The sequence below is a fragment of the Abrus precatorius genome, unplaced genomic scaffold, assembly GCF_003935025.1.
Source record: "Abrus precatorius isolate BTA unplaced genomic scaffold, Abrus_2018 Scaffold10, whole genome shotgun sequence".
Taxonomy (NCBI): Eukaryota; Viridiplantae; Streptophyta; class Magnoliopsida; order Fabales; family Fabaceae; genus Abrus; species Abrus precatorius.
Window position 1 is genome coordinate 32,599,485 of NW_020874292.1, and position 19,691 is coordinate 32,619,175.

The window sequence follows — 19,691 nt, forward strand, 5'->3', positions numbered from 1 at the left end:
ATTTAAATTTATTTAATACATCATCAACTTATATTAAAATTTAAAATAAGTATAATATATAACTTCTAAAATACATAAAAGTAATAAATTTTTTTATATCCAAATTATATCTGTATTTTCTTCTATTAATATTTAAAATATTTTTTTCTGCTTAAACTCTTTATTATTTATATATAATTTTTTTAAATCACAACTATCTTTTATAATATTGTTTGAATTCAGTAAGATTATTATTATTGACAAAATTTTTTACTTTAATATAACTTGAATTTAAAATCAGATATACAAACACAACTTTATAATAAACTAAGAATAAAATTATAAGGAATAACATTTTTCATAAAAAAAAATAAATGTAAAATTTTAAAAATAAAATTTCATTTTTTTCTTTTTTATTTTTTCATTTATTCTTAAGATTGGACAAAAAATTTAGTTATGCAAGTTCAATCTATAACCAATATTAAATCAATTTAAAAATTTTGAATTTACATTAAATTAAATTTTTTATTTATCATATATTTGTAACCATTTAATTCTTTCGACCAATTTTTTAAAACTATATTTTTTATCTAAATTTATATTATGTATAGATATATTACTTCATCTTTTAGGCCTTTTGATATATTTTATTGATATTTTTTTATATTTTATAAAAATTTATAACTAATATTTCACAATTTTTTTCCTGATTATATTTTATAATTAATATTTTTTAACTTTAATTCTTATAATTAAGATTAAATATTTAAAATAATAATTTTAAAATATAATTATTATATCAAAGATATAAAATATAATAAAAATTTCAATTTAATTACTTATTATTTTATATTTAAATTTATGTTTTTAATTTAAAAAATATTATAATAATATTTTATTATTATTTAATATTAATATTTTTTTATACGTTTTAATTTAAACTTTTATCATTAACTTTATTTAATTTTATAATATAATGAATAAAAATTACTAAATTTTTAAAATAAAATAATTAAATATAACAGTGCATTACAACAAAGTAATTTTATATTGAAAACTAAATTTATAAATGTATTAAAAATTAATTTTATCTTAAAAATAATTTTAAAAATAATTTAAAATAAAATTAGTTTAAAACTAACTTAAAATAAATTATTAGATTTAAAATTAATTTTAAATTTAAATTTTAAACCAATTTAAAAAATCTAAAATTGAAAATTATTTTTTAAAAGAATAAATTAATTTAAAATTCAATCTATATAATTAATTTTTGTAAAGCAGATAAATGATGATATAAAATAAAAAATATTAATTTAACTAATATAATATGAATATAAAAAATTATATTATTAATTTATTAAAATATATATAAATATAATTTCTATTAATTATTATAAAATTTATTTTTTAATATAACAATTCAATAATTATATAAAAATATTTATAATATAGTTTATTGATTTTAAAATAAATTTATATTCAAATTTTAAAATCAATTTTAAAAAAAATAAATTAAATTAGTTTAAAACCTAATTTATATAATTAAATTTAAAATAATTTTTGTTTGGTTTTGAACAAATCCACATCCCTACTTATTTTTATCCAAAATTCAAAATTTTATTGTTACGAACCAAAACTGATGTCAACGAAAATCTGAAAGCCCTTGAGCTGCGGAACTGGTTCTTCTAAGTTCAAATATTGCAAACAGTTGCAGAGTTCCTGCCTCTCCGCCTCAGAACCCTAAACTCCGTTCCCTCGCCGTTCGCCGTAGCACTCCATCTCTGTCGCCGGTAGGTTCTTCTTCATTTTACACACACACATTCTAAGTCAGAAATCACGTGCTCAATATTGTTGTTGTTCGCCATGGCTATGTTAGCAATATTAAGAACTCGTTGATACTGATATTCGTGAACAAACATTTGCCAACAACTCTTACGACATTCCGATGATGAAACATTGCTTTTAAGCTTCACTTCACTTTCAAAATCGTTCTCAATCTAGCTCGATTTCCCCGAACTTAATTTCTTCGCCGTAACAACGTTTCCGTTTTTTCATTGTTCCCTGTTTGATGACGTGATTTTAGAATTTCAGTACGAAAGTGATTTTTCTCTGTTGCTGTGGCTCTGCTGTTAACGATTTGCTCACTGACTCTAACACTACGCAGGGAAATCATCGTAACGAAGCTCTAACGCTATGAGGACGCCAAAACCTGCTACTCCTTCCGAGTCTAACTTGAAAAGGTAATACTGATGGTTTTGTTTGGTCTAATTGGAGTTGTCTTTTATTGCTCTCTTTTATATACTACTTGTTATTCAGAGTTAAGTGTGTGTTTGGTTGGTTTAACTTATTTTGAAGAAATAATAGCTTATTTTTTTGTTAAAGAGACTTTTGAAAAATAAGTGATTATTTTTTATCACTAAATAGTAATATCTTACCAAACATGCATTTATTTGATTGATTATTTATAACTTCATCCCGTGAAAGCTCTCTTAATTGATTATTCTTGGTTAGATAAAACTCGTCTACTTTTATTGCTCTACCACATAACGATATAAATCAAAATTTCTCATGCTGCGGCCTTTCATGCTATTAATTCTCTTTATGCATGTCGTAAACTTAGAGTTGCAGTGGTCCATGATAATTTACTCCTTTGTTTAAATGATTAAATGTTGTATCAGTCTCATAAAAAAAATTTTGTTTTTGGTTGCCTCAAGTTTCTAAAAGTTAATAATTTGCATTGCTCTGTCCCTTTTTCAGGAAAAGAAAAGAAGGTAAAGTTGAGATAAAAAAGAAAGAAGGTAAAAGGGAGGAAAAGAGGAAAATTGCCAATGTCCTTAAATCTTGTAGCATACTGGAGGATGACCATAATGAAGAGCAAGGTTTGATTAAACATATTTTAGATTTATGTATTTAAATTTAAGGCAAAATTTTGATGTGTGTGGCAAAGCTGTCAATGTTGTTTTTATTTTGTGTGAATTATGATTGGGTCCATAAAATTTTCTTGTAAGCTATGGGTCTTTAATTATATTAGATGCTGTATCTGAATTCTATTTTATTTTATAGAACTTTATGTAAAATCCTTTTGTCATGCCATTGTTTTGTAAATTTAATTATTGGTTCCTGATTGCATGCTTCGGCACTCCGAGACTGATTATTTGTTTTTCTGAAATCTCCCCTCTTCAATAGCATATCCTTTTGATGATGTTATTACCCTTTGCTTTCTTAGGGTTTGACATTGAATCTCCTAGAAACAAAGTTGTGGAAAGTATGTGGCAAGATCCTGATGACAATGATTCTGGATTAACAGAAGGTTCTGAAACTGAAGAAGATGTTGAGATTCATTCAGATGAAGAGGATGTTGGAACTAATGGTCAGTCAACTTCTGAGGATTCAGTGCATTTGAGGTTTGTTAACATAAATATCTTTTACTTTTTCTTTGGAGTGGAGGAAGAAATTTCATTCGAGATAAGAGAGAAAAACTAAAACTAGGGAAGAATGATAAGGTATCTTCAGAAACATAGGGGTATAAGGTATCTTCAGAAACATAGGGGTATACTTAAAGAAAATGGGCTAAGTGGCTATAAGATGTGTCAAAACTCTTAAATCTCTATGCCAATTAGAAACTGAAACACCTCTAATTTTATTTATACTTTTTTTTTTAAATTTTTATTACCTAAGCGATTTCCATGTTAAATATTTTTTAATTGTATATCATCTCTAATTTTGATCTCTCACATGTTTCATAATTTGTTTTGCAATGAATACTAGTTACTTGACAATGTTATTATTATTATTATTATTTAGTATTGCTTGAGCATTCATAGATCATATGTACTTTCTTTTCTTTTTACATGCTTTGTTATTCTTTAATCTGACATTGTTTTTACCATGCAGCTCTTTTGATTTACATTTGCAACATAATTTGTCAAAAGAAGAAATTAACAGCCAAAGCAACAGGAAATTCAGCTGGGAGACTCCAGCTACTGGTATGTCAAATTGCAAATGGACAGGAACTGGAGAGAATATTTTGGAGGTATTTCATGTTATTATATTCTTTTGGTACATCCAAGATCATGTCTCAGTGACCTTTTGTGAAAGTGCAACTTAAGTACATTTTCATAGCCACATGCCAATCAATAACCATGAAGGAATGGGGAATGCTTGGCTTTGGTGCAGTTCAATACTACTTTTTTTATTCTAGTGACAGTCTTTAATCCCTTTCTGTTTATGGTTTACCCTCAAATAGATCATGCTATATGTTAGGTGGGAAATATTAATTAGATATTGAGTGTGGTCAACATTGATGCCTTTATCCATTGTTATTTTTGGAAGTAAATAGGACTAATTGTTGATTTTTTGATTGCATCCCAGTTTGTAATGTTACTTTTTAAGTTAACAATGGTAAATTGAGTCAATTTTGTGTTGCTTACTTTCTTCTTAGGGACTTTGATTAGTTTCCCTTCCAATGACAATAGAATGTGCATTGTTATTGTTTTTTTTTTCCTTTGAAAAGCATTTTTCCCTTGGCATTGACCTTGACCTTGACCATTTCTTGGCTTTATTGTAAATTTATAGTATGTAAAATCCTAATCATTGTACATTTCCCCACCCCCACAGAAATTGATAATCTTACATTTGCATAAAAAAGATGTTTTCATCCTTCAATTTGCTTAATGCCTTCAAGTACATATGACATTGTTCTCTCCGCTTTCTCTTTTAGGGTTTGAATATCAATACTTGTGACATTCTGAAAGCAAAGTTACATGAGCACTGGATGGATGTCTACAAGACATCTGGAGGCAAGGATATTAATTCACCTAAACAGAAGATATTTTTCTCCCTTTGTAAGTTGGTTTCTTAATGATCAATTACATTACTAGCTTCACTCATTTGCGGTCATAATCATTAAAAGTCAAAATCCTGCCTGTTAATGTCTTTTGATCTTTATCCTGAATGTTTACTTCACTACGGGTATTTAAGATGCAGTTTCTTCTAATTCATTCAGAGAATTTTCATATTTCTTCTATTTTCTGTAAAAATTTCTGGTCCAGTGGGGGATTATGCTGGTTATAGAGGGAAATAGCAAAAAGCCAAATAAAGAAGAAAATGACTTTTCCCTCTTTTAGAGTGGTTATTTTATCCTGCTTGTTGAGAAATTAAATTAAGAATGTAAGAACCTTGTTACTGTAATAGTCTCATTGGAAAATTGATGTGGCACACTGTAGCTTGTGTATATACGGCTGTGGATTCTATCTTTTTTTTTTTCCCTCTTTAATTTAAGATCACATAACAGTTTTAGATGCATTCAAGGAATCATGGTTCAAATTGGACAATTGTTCTGTTCAGCAACTGACAAAAAATATACCGCTCATTCTTCTGTCAAATACCTTTAGTTGTGTATTTTAGAACATCTTGTCATCTCAAATTTATGATTTAAGAAAGTTCTAAATTATGCATAAAGTTTAAGATCAAGAAGCCTATATTTACTTTTCTCTCTTTCAACCAGTTGATCAAGAAAACTGGATGCAAATAATTTTCATAAAATGCATGCTTTGATTGTTACTTTATATGTTCACTAAGCTTTTTATATTGTGACGGTATTTGTAAGATTCATTATGTTCTTTTGTGTATTAATTTGCATTATGTTGCACATGGGTGCATGGTATCTTTTCAACTTTGATTTTTTTAATCATTTTATTAGCTGACTTATCAGTGGAATAAGGATATTGTTGTTGTTATTTGCATTGACTTCATGTTGACTTCTTTCCAGGCAGCAGCTACCGTGATATACTTTGCTGTAACAAAAGGCCTTTCTACCTCAAAGGCCTTGAAGACACAGGCATCATGGATGCATACTTAATGCATTCTGTAAGAAAATTTCCCTGTCATTCTATTTAAAAACGAGTTTGTGAACATCTTTTACTTAATGATTATTATACACAGCTCAATCATGTCTTCAGAACCAGAGACTGTGTGAAAAAAAATGATGCCAAACTGACCAGGCTTGAAGAGGTTGCTGATGTTGATAGATTTCGAGATCAGGGTTTTACTCGTCCTAAGGTAAAAGAGTCTTAATTTGGGTTATGAGGGATTGCTTATTATAATTGTATTTACCACTTCAAATCTTTAGTGAGTGTTCTGCAATTTGTTTTTCCATTTAGTGCTTCTCTGTCATATGAAATATTTGGCTTTAGAAAAAGTGTCAAACTTTTAATATAATTGATTGATTTGGTATTCTATGAAATACATATTTCATTGTGGATTTGATAATGCTTCCCCATCTTTTGTTTTATGTTATTTGATAAACTTAGTATTCCTTTGAAATGATCTTTAAATTAGAAGTAAGCTTCTATCTAGGAAATGCTAAGCATGCTTAATGTATCTCTTTTCTGTTTCATGCTCCAGGTTTTGATTTTATTGCCATTGGCAAGTATTGTGTACCGTGTTGTAAAGAGGCTTGTACAGCTTACACCTTCAGCTTACAAAGTACGTTGATGTTCCCTCTTTTTCATTTATTTTTATTTTTCAAACATGCAATCAAGCTAACCGTGGTTCTCAATTTTAAGCTGGGCATTTGAATTGATCATTTTGCATAATTAATGAAATGACATACTGATTAGAGCGTAAAGCCATGAAATTTGTTTGGCTGGTTAGGTTTTGTTATACATGGTTAAAGAAATATAGATGAACTCTTTTTTGAGTCTTCTACTGTTTTACTAAGTTTAATAATTCCAATTCGTATTTATTTTAATGCATATCAAATTGCATGGGTAGTGAAATTTTAAGACCAGCAACAAATGTCTATGTTGAAACCTTCATTTGAACTCTGAGTTGAAATGATTGCAGTGGCAGGTATACATAACTTTGCTCAAGTTTTTGCCATTAACTCATTGCTGCTAGCGTTGCTTACTAATATTATCCATCTTAGTTTATGACATTTTCCTTGAACAAGATAAACAATTTTGTTCGTCCTTTTATGATGTTTGTGTTTGTTTTTTCAGGTGAGTGTTGAACATATGGATCGCTTTTCTGCTAAATTTGGAAGTGAAGAACATAAAGACGATACAGAAAATGGCCAAGAATCTGAAAATGCAAAACATAGGTCTTCCAAAGCAACTGACTTTCAAATGCTTTTTGGTGGCAATAATGAAGATGACTTTATGATTGGCATAAAATTTACGAGGTAATTATAAATTTATACTCCTATAGTGTAGCTATTTTTTCTCTTTCTTTTTCCAAGACATGATGTGGAAGCTTTTGGATGTCCACCCACCATTAACATTTGTTATTTTACTCATTACTTGTTATTTGTATAAACTTTTTAAAGAGGGAAAGGGGCAAGTGAAAATTTAGCAAGATTAGAGGTGTAAACGAATGATTTAAATTTGACATATTATCGTAAGATTCGAGTTGGAGGGAAAAAAAAAGCTCTTAAGAGGATGGAGAATAGTAATGTGATTGACCCTGATAATATCCCTATAGAAGTATGAAAAATTTGGGAAAACAAAGACTAATGTGATTTACTAAGCTCTTTAATGAGATTTTGAGATATAAGAATATGCTAAATGAATAAAGGAAGAGCACTTTGGTTCCTATATACAAGAACAAGAGTGATATTCAAATTGTGCAAACTATAGAAGGATTAAACTCATGAGTCACACTATGAAGTTGTAGGAAAAATTGATTGAACATAGAATTCATAAGGAAATTGAGATTGTAGAAAATCAATATGGTTTAATGCTGGAATGTCCACAATAGAAGCTATAGGTCTTTCACAAAAAATGATGAAAAGATATCGTTAGAACAAAAAAATTTACATATGATTTTTATAGACTTGAAAAAAGTATATGATCAGATACTAAAAGGAATGTTATAGAAGATTTTAGAAAAGAAAGTGGTCTGTGTAGTATATATTCGCACTATACAAAACATGTATGAGAAGGTAATTATATGAGAACTTTTGGTGGCATATCCAAGGACTTACCCATTAGAAGAGGTTAATGCCAAATTTAAATTATGAAGAAAGACTTTAGAATGTAAGGGTCTTTACTTGAGTAGAAGTAAAAAGTATATATATTGTAAGTTTAGCAAAGAAACAAAATGAGGAATATGCATTGAAAGTAAAATTAAAGATGATATTATACTATAAGTTTCTAGTTTCAGCTACTTGAGTTCAATTATATAAAATGATGGAGAAATTATTGAAAATGTTACTTACAAAATACAAGTTGGGTGGTTAAAGTAGAGAAAGACATCTAGAATTATTTATCACTGTAAAGTATCTATCAAGTTAAAAGGAAAGTTTTATCATACTGTGATATGATTATGATTAATTATCTTATATGGTAGTAAATATTGGGCTTTAAAAGAACATGAGAAAAAAGTGCAAATGACAGAAATAAGAATACTAATGTAGATGGATGCACGAGAAAGGACATGATAAAGAGAATATTACAGTAGCACTTATAGTGAAAAAGATGACTGAAAGTCATCTAAGGTAATTTGGTCATATGCCAAGAATACTTTTGAAGATATCAATTAGGAGAGTGGATTACGTGACTCTTAGTCCAATAAAGTGGAGTCATTGAAGACCCAAAAGAATCTTAAACGAAGTTATTGAAAAAGATCTTTTGATTAATCATATTTTTAAAATTTTGGATTTGGATTTGGATTGAGATCAATGGCATCGTGTGATCTTATGTAGTTAACCTCACTTAGTGAATAAGATTTGATTGTAATTGCTGTTGTACTCTTTGTTATTTGTGATTATCTTTTTAATTGATAATGGCTCATGCCAATCGTTGGTGTAGGTGTTGTAGGGGTTCAAGAAATTATATAAATGGCTGCTCTATTTCCATAGCTTGCATAAGCCACCTCCATATTGTGTCAATCCTATAATAAGTCTAATGATTGTGCTAAGTAATTCCAAATAGCTGCTTCAATATGTTACACTAATGTGAAAACTACAATAAAAATCATAGATCTTTAATGCAAGCTTGGGGCAATGATGGGTAACCCCATGGCAGGCAGTTAGAGATTTGGTTGGTTAGTTTGTTGGGTTGGGATTGTTTAGGGGACTTCTGTTCTGTTAGTTACCAAATTGTAAATAGAAGGGACAGTATAACTGATGGGGATGGAAAGAGAGAGGGAATGGAGTGAACATAGTTCAGTTGTGGGAGAGTTTACTGGTCTCTAGAATATCCAAGGGAGTAGGCCTGGAATTGGGTATTTCTATTAATAACGATTCACTTTTCTTATCATTGGTACTAGTTTCTATCAAGCACTGTCTTGCACCAAAATCAATTTACCTGCTCGCTATTTATTCCACATTTCCATTAGTGCTTTTATTGCATTTAAAGCATCCTTTTATTTTTGTATATTTTCTTGAAAAAGATGATTTTATGGAAACTGAATTTTTTTTAAAAAATATTTCAGTAATTTGACAAATGAGTTAGATTTCATGTGATAATACTCTGCTTTGTAGTTACTTACATATGATATTACTATACAATCTCAACCCATGGGAAGCTGCTTTTCTTAAACTCGGTATTTGTTGTAGTGTGAGTTGATTTTCATTTCTAATTTAAGTTCTCTGTTTTTTTTTTCTGTGCAGGAAAACAATCAAGTTGTTCAGTGATTTCCATACGTCAGACATTATTGTTGCTTCAGCACTTTCCTTGGTCAATGTAAGCACCTTCTTTTTTTCCTTTTTCAGTTGTTTTGGTTTTTCTTATTCATATTTTACTCTAGAAACTAATATTTTGTCCCTTCTACTTATGCTAAGGAGGATTCCTTATCATTTAACTATAATTTGACCATTTCCTCTCTATAATGAACTTTGTCTGTTTTTTGTTCTATTTATCCAGTTATTTTTTGTTCAGTTTTCAGACTTATTAAATGAAAAGGAAACTTTTATACCATCATGTTATTAAATGAAAGTGGTTTTTTTCTTTATAGGTTAAATAAAATATTTTATATATATGCCTATCACTTTTTCCTTTCATTTTAGTCTCTATATAAACAGCTCTACATTTTGGTCTCTTAATTTTAAAAAATGCGTTTATAATCAGCGTGATTCAATTCAGGACAAAACTTTAGCCAACTTGAGAGAATGAAAATCTGAAATTGTAATAACTTAAGGCAAACGGTAGAAACAATCTGTAAATGGTTTGTGTAAGGACCATAATGTAGAGGTTTTTTAAACAAACGGATCAACATATAAACAATGGTGTCAAGTATAGGGACTAATTTTTCAATCTTACCTTCTTTTATATTTCCTCATTGCATATGGCCCTTCTAGTAAAGCATAAAAAACATGTGTTTATTTCTTTTATTTATATAACTTTGCACTATATTCTGTTAATTTGTATGAATTTAAATAGGTTTTATTTATTAATAATCCTCTCAATCTTATAAAGTTCTACTGAACCATTTTTTTCTTAATAAATGTATTTCTGATGTATGCTAACATCAGATTGTTCTATATGTTAGAAAATTGAGGAGGCTGGGAGTAATAAGGAAAAAGATGTAGATTTTCTTTCTTCGATAGAGGTAAGTTTCCCTAACTACTTGTTATATCCTACTTAATGACAATTCCATCTCAATATATAGTTACCCTGTATATGGATTAAAGAATATGAAATTGATGAAGCGTATATATTTATTCTAAACAGGTTCTGATTATTGATCATGCAGATGTAATTGCAATGCAGGTTCATAGTGATATTTCTTTAATTTATTATAAAAAATGATTTTCCCCATGATTTTGACTACAATTTGAATGTTGTTTCTCATTATTTTTTAAACCTGCCAGAACTGGTCTCATGTGCATACAGTTATTGAACATTTGAACCGCTTACCATCTAAGCAGCCAGGAACAGATGTAATGCGCATTAGACCATGGTACATTCAATGTTAACTTTTCTGCATTGAAGTTGGTTTTCTTATTTTTTTGCCTCATAGATTGGTATAAAATTTGTATGCCTTTCTTTATCTTTGTTTTCTTTTTCTTTTTTCTATTTAGCACATGGCAAACTTATTTCCACTTAAATAATCGAAAGTCATTTTTTCCCCTGGATAGCAGAATAAATATTATAGAGAAAAGTTAAAATGAGGGAGGAGGATAAGATATCCTGCTACACATAGAAAGTAATAGGAAACAGTAAACCTAGGAGGCTAAAAAATGAACATATGCATGAAGACACTAAGAGTGTGCACTGAACACTAATGGGATGTCTTGCTTATGATCCCATTCTATGGAATATGTTACAGCAAAGAACTGTCTAGTCCTTGTGTGGCATATACCATCATATCATATGCATGTGTAGCCTTTTGCTTGTTCCATTATAATTTTTACAGTATATGACAATTATGATTGATGATGCACTACTAATTCATTTTGCTAATGCTACTAGCCTTGTTAGAAAGCTAGAGAAAGAAAATGCCATTCTCATACTTGCTATTGGCTTCATGAAATACATGAATGGAATTGATTGGGGTCTTGTGCATTAATTCTCTTGTTCCTTTCAGTCCCTTAAGCGCATTTTTCCGCTAGCTTTTTTACATCTATATTTGGCTTGTCAAGGCAGCCTATGTCATTCTTTTTTCTCCTATTTTTGATTTTCCAAATTCATTTTTCTCTTTGGATAGTGTCTTTGTATTTGAGTATCTCCATGTTTAATAATATCCAAAACATTTCTAGTCTTTGTTTTTCTACGAAGATATTTATGTTTTTTGTGCTGTCTTTATATTGATTATTTCTTCAGCCAATCTAAATTGTTATTCTCACATCCTTTTGATTGACATTTTTGCCTTGGATGGTTGACTATAGATATTGAAAATATTTGTTTGTAGGTAATTAGGAAGTTCTTGTCTCGTTCAATTGCTAATAGCAAGTTTTTCCAGTGTTAAATGTTATATATCTCTCGGTATGTTTTCTTCCTATAAGATGGAAGAAGACATGCACACAGGCCCTCATGCAAATTACAAAATTAGGAAGTTCTTGTCTCATTCAATTGCTAATAGCAAGTTTTTCCAGTGTTAAATGTTATATATCTCTTGGTATGTTTTCTTCCTATAAGATGGAAGAAGACATGCACACAGGCCCTCATGCAAATTACAAAAATCAGTACATTGAGTTAGTCTGAGGTCTATGAACATTGAGCTAAGAAATATATATGGTCCTATGAGTAAAAAGAATGCCATTGAATATAAGTGGGAAAAAGAACCATTTTTAAGCTGAAGCTGGGCTTGTTAAAAAAACACACATTTTCGCATGCATGCTATTGTATTCTCTCATCATTTTCATTCGCTTGGATGTTGCAGGAGGGACTGCCCTGTTGTTTTATATACTTCTCATTGTTTATTTGTTGTATTAATTGCATTTTACATTCAAGGTTCTTAGATGCAAAAGGGTCAGAAGTGACATACATTTCTTTCTTCTTTTTCTACACCAGGATTTTGAGGTTCATTTGTGTATTTCTGTTGTAGGTATCTTGATGATCATGCCAGGTTTTACAGGCAAACAATAATACTGGGTTTTTATTCAAATCCAGGTATTGATCCTTCCTTCTTGTAGGCAAGTCTTTTGAGAACATATTTGCATTATTCTTTTTGTCTTTACCTTCTATAGAGAAAGCCAGATTTTACCTGTTGAACATAGACATTTGCATTCGTCTTTCTTTCATTCTGTTTAATAATGGGATAGAGGGGTAGTTAATTTGCTGGAAAAAAGTTTTTTTTTTCTTGAGAAGGTGATCCATCCTGCCTTCTGTGAGAATGATTTTGTCCATTTTAATTTACATTGCAATCATCATGATAATTTGTTTACTGGAATATCGGTGAAATGTTGGAGTTTGAATTAACATTTTATGAAGGAGGATGTTGGTTAACAGTTAACCTATGGTTCATTTCACCTATATGGGTGCTCATTATTGAAACACATCCTGGTATATTGTTAACCTCTACATTTGACATTTCCTTGTTGCAGATATAAATGCTTCATTCAATCATCAGTGTTTAAATTATGAAGGGAAGGTGTGTAATATGATTGGCTGCACTTCCTATGCTTTTTCAATGGTTCAAGGTTTTTGCCTACTAACAATCTTGAAGCACTTAATGATGCATTATTGGTGAAAACTGAAAAGTTCTCACTATATCAAAATGACTAAAAAATATTTGCTCTTTTATAGACTTTTATGAAGCTCATTGTTGATATGCCTTGTGAAATGAAAACTGCAATCAAGTGTGGGCATGCATGAATTTGTGTGTTTTTCTTGTCCTCAAGCAATTACATCAATCAAAATAATTATGTTTTAAATTATTAAATGTTATAGTCACCAGTATTTTTAATTGATATCTGCAGGTGAAACTGCTCTGTGAATATAAAGGTGTCTTGCACAAAGTGCTACCTGAAATACGACAAGTAATCTTTTCTGATATTGCTGGCTACTTGAATAAATAATCTACATTTGGTCCTTTTATACTGTTAAGATGCAGTTAGGTCTAGTTGTGCCTAATGTTTCAGATAATAAGGAAACCAATTGTGTCTATATGCTTCAGATAGTCTAATTGGCAATATTATTGCACTTTAATTTCCTTGGATCTTATGTGATATGCAAAATAATATTTATTGTTTTATTGTTACTAGAAAGTACTTGGGAAAAATGAGTCAATAATGATATCAATCTACCTTGCTATATTTTATTGCTATATATTATACTAGATTATCTATTTGGAAATACTAAAGAAATAATATTTTTTAGGATGGGTTTTCATTAGGAATGAATGTAATATCAAATTAGCATAATTTCATGCATGTCCAATTATGTGAAAAGTGGGGTGCTGCTAAAATGCTATCACTTGTTTCAAGTAATAGCAGACATACTATGGGGTCTTCATGTCATGATTAGTTTGTTTGATATTTGATATACTGATTTTCATTATCATTTTTTCTTTATTATTGAGGTCAGGCAATTCGTTTTTCTGTTTCTTGTGTTATAAATATTTATGTTGATTTATTACTGTAGTTTGCACTTTAATCACTACTGCACTAATACTTATCTAAATCTTAAACCTTGTAGATTTATGAACGATTTATTGTAGACTCAATTGTAGAAGCTGATGATGCCCGTTTTGATTATTTTGTTAAGAAGGTATGTATTATGGACTTCTGGTTGTGAAAATATTACAATGTTCTGTTGAAGTGGTCTTGAAGAGATTACTGTCCATTCTTTCAGAGAATGTTATCATCAGTGTTCAATCTTGACTAATTTGGCTCAAGCCAGATGTCAAGTGAACATTGTAATGAGTGAAAAACATTGCTCAAGTGAGCCCAGATGGCTAACTTTAACCTGGATATCCACGGCCCCAAAATTTTGTGGGGTTCGTTTTAACAGTTGCATAGTTTTTGTTGTCATGTTAGACACTGTCCCGTAGTACTGTCTCTCTGACCAACGAATATATTTGTCACATGGCCTTCTCATTTACTCACTCACATTCTAATTCATTTCAACCCTAATATATCCTCTCTTCCACCATTAATTTTGTATAATCTGGATTTTTAAAAATCAATCTGTCGTTTATAAATAGACCAGAATGGCAGTAGAGTGGTTTTATCTTTAAATGAGAAATTATGACTCCCTGTATCAGTATTTGTTAATTTATCCATAATAGATTATAATAAGAACAGTGACTCCCCTACTCTTAACTCAAGTCAGCTAGTTATTTTTACGGTAAATACTGCAGTTTTAACAGAGTCAAGTAACTGAAAATGATATAAAGAAACAACAAAAATATTTTGCTTTTACTTTTAATTGCAATTGCTTGAAATTTAACCTTTTGAGATTAAACAGGATCACACAAGAGAGCTACACTAAAAATACAAATTGCAATTGGCAAAAATAATGGAATATGGTTGCACATTATCTCGGGACATAGAATACGAGTCCATGTTAATGTCCATGTACGCTGATAACTTTTTCACTCATTCTTAACGCTGCTATGCCTTTGATGTGTGTTCTTGTTGGTTATATTATATGCCACCTAGCAAAAGCATTTATATTTTATTTGATCATTGCAAATAAAATACAATTTTTATTTGTATTCAAAATCAGTAAATTAACTTGGATACATCCTTAACAGTAGTTATGTCACTTGTGTAAAATTCTGTTTTTGATTGGATTTTAAATTTGTCATCATGAAGTTTAATTAATACGAATGTAGTTGGAGACAGTTTAAAGAAGAAATATAATTTTAAACCTATAATTTTGCCGTGCTTGTCAAATGTTGTTGTTGTGTTTAATGATGCTTCCATATCAATTACTAAAGCTCACTATTGTAGAAGTCTTTTCTACATGTTTATGTGTTCATTACTATGCGGAGATCCAAAGACTAGAAATGCTTTGTATATTATTAAATATTTCTAGTATATTATTAAACATTAATATTTATGTAGTAATATCCAAAGTATTTCTAGTCCTTGTCATTTGTGTTCAGCAAAATATTTCTGTTCAATTTCTTTAACTGCCTTAGGATGGTCCAAATAGTATTAATGATTATGTGCTCATTACTACATGTTTTGGACGGTCGTTTTTAAATAATGCCAATCGCTCTTGTCTTACAGGTCTTCCCTAGAATAAAAGATTCAGATCAGGTTGACTTTGTTAAAAACTATCACCTTTCTTGTATGATGTGATAATTTAAATTTATTATCTAATACTTTTTGTTTTTCTTTGATGCAGGGAGGGATCATGTTATTTATGAATTCTTACTTTGAATTTATTCGAATTCGAAATTTTTTGAAGTCACAGAATGCCTCCTTTTGTCTGCTTGGGGAGTAAGGATCCATTTCCATTATTATGCCCTTATTGTTATTGTTGTGATCATTTCCATTTTTTGTTTTTCCTAAGTTGTTATAAGGTAGTTCTTTGTTATCTTGCCTTTTGATTTACAAGTTTTTTATTTTTTTTATTTAGGTATACGACCCAAAGTGATATATCTCGCTCGCGTCTTTGGTTCTATGAAGGAAAAAGAAAAATTATGCTTTACACTGAGAGATCTCATTTTTACCACAGATATAAGGTTACGCATTGAAACTGAAATAGTTTATATTTCCATCCCTCTCTTCCCTGTTGTTATTTTTTTTTTCCTCAGATATTTAATAGCTGTATGTTCAAAATAAAAATAAATAGAGCCACCGTGGGTTATTTGTCAAGTTAATGACATGCAGTAACTTAAATGCTGAAGAGTAAAATATATAATTTAGTCCTGAAAGTGACAATTTGTGTGGTTTTCTATACAAATTAGTCCTTTGAGGAATGAAATCCTTTACAAGTTGACAACTTGATAGGGTAAACATTTTAGCAAGTTAATACTTTTAGTGTATTTGAGAGTTAGATTTTGGTGGAGAAGAAAGAGAAGGAAATTTTTTAATTTCTAATTAATTTGTTTTAATTTCAAATTTTTTAAATAAAATTTATAAAATGATAAATTGGTATAAACTTAATGCTTAATTTTTTATTTGCTTTTATAAACATTATATTGCTTTTTAAATTTTAAAAAAAAAATATTGACCCTCCTCTCCCTTCCTTTCGAAACCTCAACTCCTCAAACATATCCTTAGGGATTAATATTTTTAGACATGTGCTTTCAAGGACAAAAGCAACTTAACCTTCTTTCATGGACTGAATTGTATTTTTAACTAAATGTTGAAATTGCCTCCATTTCTAATGGGAATTATATTACACAAAATAAACAATTAAAATCTGTTGAATTCATAGTCTGCAGTGTTCATGAAAGACAATTATGGAAAATTGTGTAAGCATAATTTGTTTTTTGAATACTGAAGTTTTGACTGGTATGGGGTATTATTTTCCTCCGTTTTCATATTTTTATTGATACAAATATCAACATTTCTAGTTTACTTGATGGCAGATTCGTGGGGTTCAGAATTTGATCGTTTATTCACTCCCAGAGAGGAAGGAATTTTACCCTGAGGTAAGCACGTTTTAAAGTAGGGTATTTTTTTCTTCTGTTTCTCTATCGCTCACAAAGTATTCACTGAGAATGGAATATAAAACTGATGAAATTGGAATCCTCTAGTGGCTACAAAGTTCAGACTAGTCCTTTTGCGCGGTAAACCTTGAAAAACTGTGAAAATCAATATTGCACGCCCACAATGAAGCTAAAAATTTTGGAGTAAAGCTCCAACAACAGACTCCAAAAGAGCACAACCAAAATATATTTCATTAGTTTATTATTCTTTCTAAACTGTTTATATAGTCTATGCATTTCATAATTTTTTTAGGTTTCTTTTTTCTGCTGATATAAATTTGCATCAGATGTTATCCCTGAGTGATACTGAAAACATAATTTTGATTCTTAAGTCCTTTTTTTTATTGCAGATTGTGAATATGCTTGATGGGTCTGACAATATGACATGCACTGTCCTTTTTTCCAGCCTTGACAAGCTTCGGGTAATATTTACTCTCTTTGATTATGTCCCTTAAGTATTTTGTTACTGGCTGGAGTGTAGTTTGTGTGGGTTTATGTGTGTATTTGGATGAAGAGATGATCGGTGCTAGAAAGGGAGAGATTAATGGAAAGATTGGTATTTAATGGTTTGGATCTTATGATTCCTAATATCTTTCTTACTGCTACATTATTGACTTGAGTATGCCTATACATAATATATAGGCTTTTTTTGCCACCATATCTCAACTGGCTTTGTTTATCTTGAGCTATTTGTTTTTTCAAGAAAAACTTCCATTGCACACTGCAAATATTTTCTTCAAACATGGATAATTGCTTAGACCATCTGGATATTTTCTCTTATAATACCTATGGATTAGAACCTCAATGGTATGATAGGGCTCATGGGTTTATATTATGCACACCTTTGGAACACGGAAAGAGAATTGATATTATAGTGACTTAATTAGTTGTTAAAACGATGGTTCTCTTAATTGAATGAGAAAATGTTAATTTGTATCTCTGGGATTGACTACCTTTTGGTGGTAAATTAAAAATTGTCATGAGTGTACTATTATTCTATGACAAAAGGCGTAAAGAGGTGGGAATGTGGTAGCAATACATTGAGATGGTAGTGAGTAGTGAACGTTCCCTGTATTTTTGTTTTCTGCTGGATTGTAGTATTTTGCAGTATTTGTTGATAATAAATATTGCTAATCCAGTAATCTTAAATTCTTCTTTCTTTTCTCTCTGGAGTTTGACATCATAATTGTATTATACTCCTTCTGTTTTTGGATTAATTTCAGCTGGAAAGAATTGTTGGAACTACTCCAGCCAAAAGGATGGTAGCTGCGGAGAAAGGTGTTTTTGTTTTCTGCCATTAGAATACTGTTGTACTGCGAGGTTGTAACCTTGTGAAGTAACTTTTGTTCTTCATTCTGGTATCTTGGATTAATGTGTGCCTTGCACGCCAAGAGGCTCTTGAAAAAGATTTTGACAAGAAGAATGCAAAATAGTTTTTCGGAGGATGCTTGAAGAGATACTGCTCCTGCGCAGAACAAATCATGGAGGAAATTGTGAACTAAATAGTTTTCCGTTGGGTTGGTTCCAAATTGGGTCCCCCGCAATTGGTTAATTCAAATTGATTTAGAGATATAATTGTGAATGTATATAGCAAGCAACGTAAAAACATAGTTGATGGGTTATAAATTTTAACTGCTATCGTCAACTCTGATGATTATATTTTTTGGGGTTGATGTATTGAATAATGCTTAATGTATTGGAAGTTTATTACGGTGTGTTGAACAAGATATTGATGTTAGCATTTGCCGTAACTGATCAAATGAATTTTGATTGGATAATAGGAAAAAGCCCCCATGAATTGGCAGATTTCTTAATTATCTAAGTGTTCAATATTTTTAAATTTTTTTTAGTATTTTTATTCTGGAAAGTGATTTGTGAATCGATATTCGGAATTAATTTTTCAATAGTGTTTAATATATTTTGAAGTTGAATTTTTTAAGTGATAAAAAGAGTGGGGGTGCCTAGCCTAAAGGAGTGATGGACAAACTAATCCTCAAAGAATGAAGAGCTGAGGAAATTCAGCCATAAAAAATGGGCAATTGAAAAGGCATAATCTTTTTTGAAACCCTGATATCCAAAATATAATGTGTACCTCAACTAATCAAAATTGAATTATGTAGACCTGTCTTAGTTGACAAAATTCTTCCAGTTTTAAGGATTATTTTTCCTATTTATAAGACTCAAAGCTAGATACCTTATGTAAGCAGAACTAAACTGCTTGTTACTTTGATCAAATGGTATTATTTGCTTCTTTAAAAACTTACTTAAAGCATTCGTAGTATCATGTATTTTTTTTTTCTAAATTATCATATTTTATTTCAAGGTAATGGATATGGATGCGTAACAGCATCAAAATGCCCTTCAGAGTACTTCAAAATGCATGTTCGGATCAGGGTGAAAAATTGTGTAATGCATGTCCAAGACATAAAATATATTGTATTTTATTAACTGGATTCACATTTAAGTAGAGTGAATGCTAGTCCAAAAATGCACTAAGAAAATTTATTTTGGGTATCATAAGAGTATTAAATACATTTCAGGATTAGTAGATCTTCACGACAAAAAATAAAAAGAAAGATTATTAGATCTTATTCAAGCTGACGGGCAAGAACTCTATCAACAAATTCACTTGAGGTATTGTGTATGAACATTAAATTCTA

General features: G+C 29.9%; 1 protein-coding gene across 2 annotated transcripts; it reads left to right on the top strand.

Moving 5' to 3' along the window:
- The first annotated feature begins 1,611 nt into the window (after window positions 1-1,611).
- On the top strand, window positions 1,612-18,841 carry LOC113847468 (U3 small nucleolar RNA-associated protein 25). 2 transcript variants are annotated; one of them, XM_027476607.1, is made up of 24 exons: window positions 1,612-1,769; window positions 2,144-2,219; window positions 2,737-2,858; window positions 3,206-3,383; window positions 3,874-4,012; window positions 4,700-4,823; window positions 5,750-5,847; window positions 5,923-6,039; window positions 6,385-6,465; window positions 6,981-7,162; window positions 9,593-9,665; window positions 10,471-10,530; window positions 10,653-10,691; window positions 10,793-10,881; window positions 12,469-12,533; window positions 12,968-13,014; window positions 13,343-13,402; window positions 14,061-14,132; window positions 15,602-15,631; window positions 15,720-15,814; window positions 15,954-16,059; window positions 16,912-16,974; window positions 17,382-17,453; window positions 18,255-18,841. In XM_027476607.1, exons 2-24 carry the CDS (start codon window positions 2,173-2,175, stop codon window positions 18,330-18,332), a joined length of 2,037 nt encoding a protein of 678 aa, XP_027332408.1. In that variant the 5' UTR covers window positions 1,612-1,769; window positions 2,144-2,172; the 3' UTR covers window positions 18,333-18,841. The 2 variants fall into 2 exon arrangements, with proteins under 2 accessions (XP_027332408.1, XP_027332416.1); XM_027476615.1 differs by having other exon boundaries at window positions 1,612-1,773; window positions 18,255-18,800.
- Window positions 18,842-19,691: the final 850 nt, after the last annotated feature.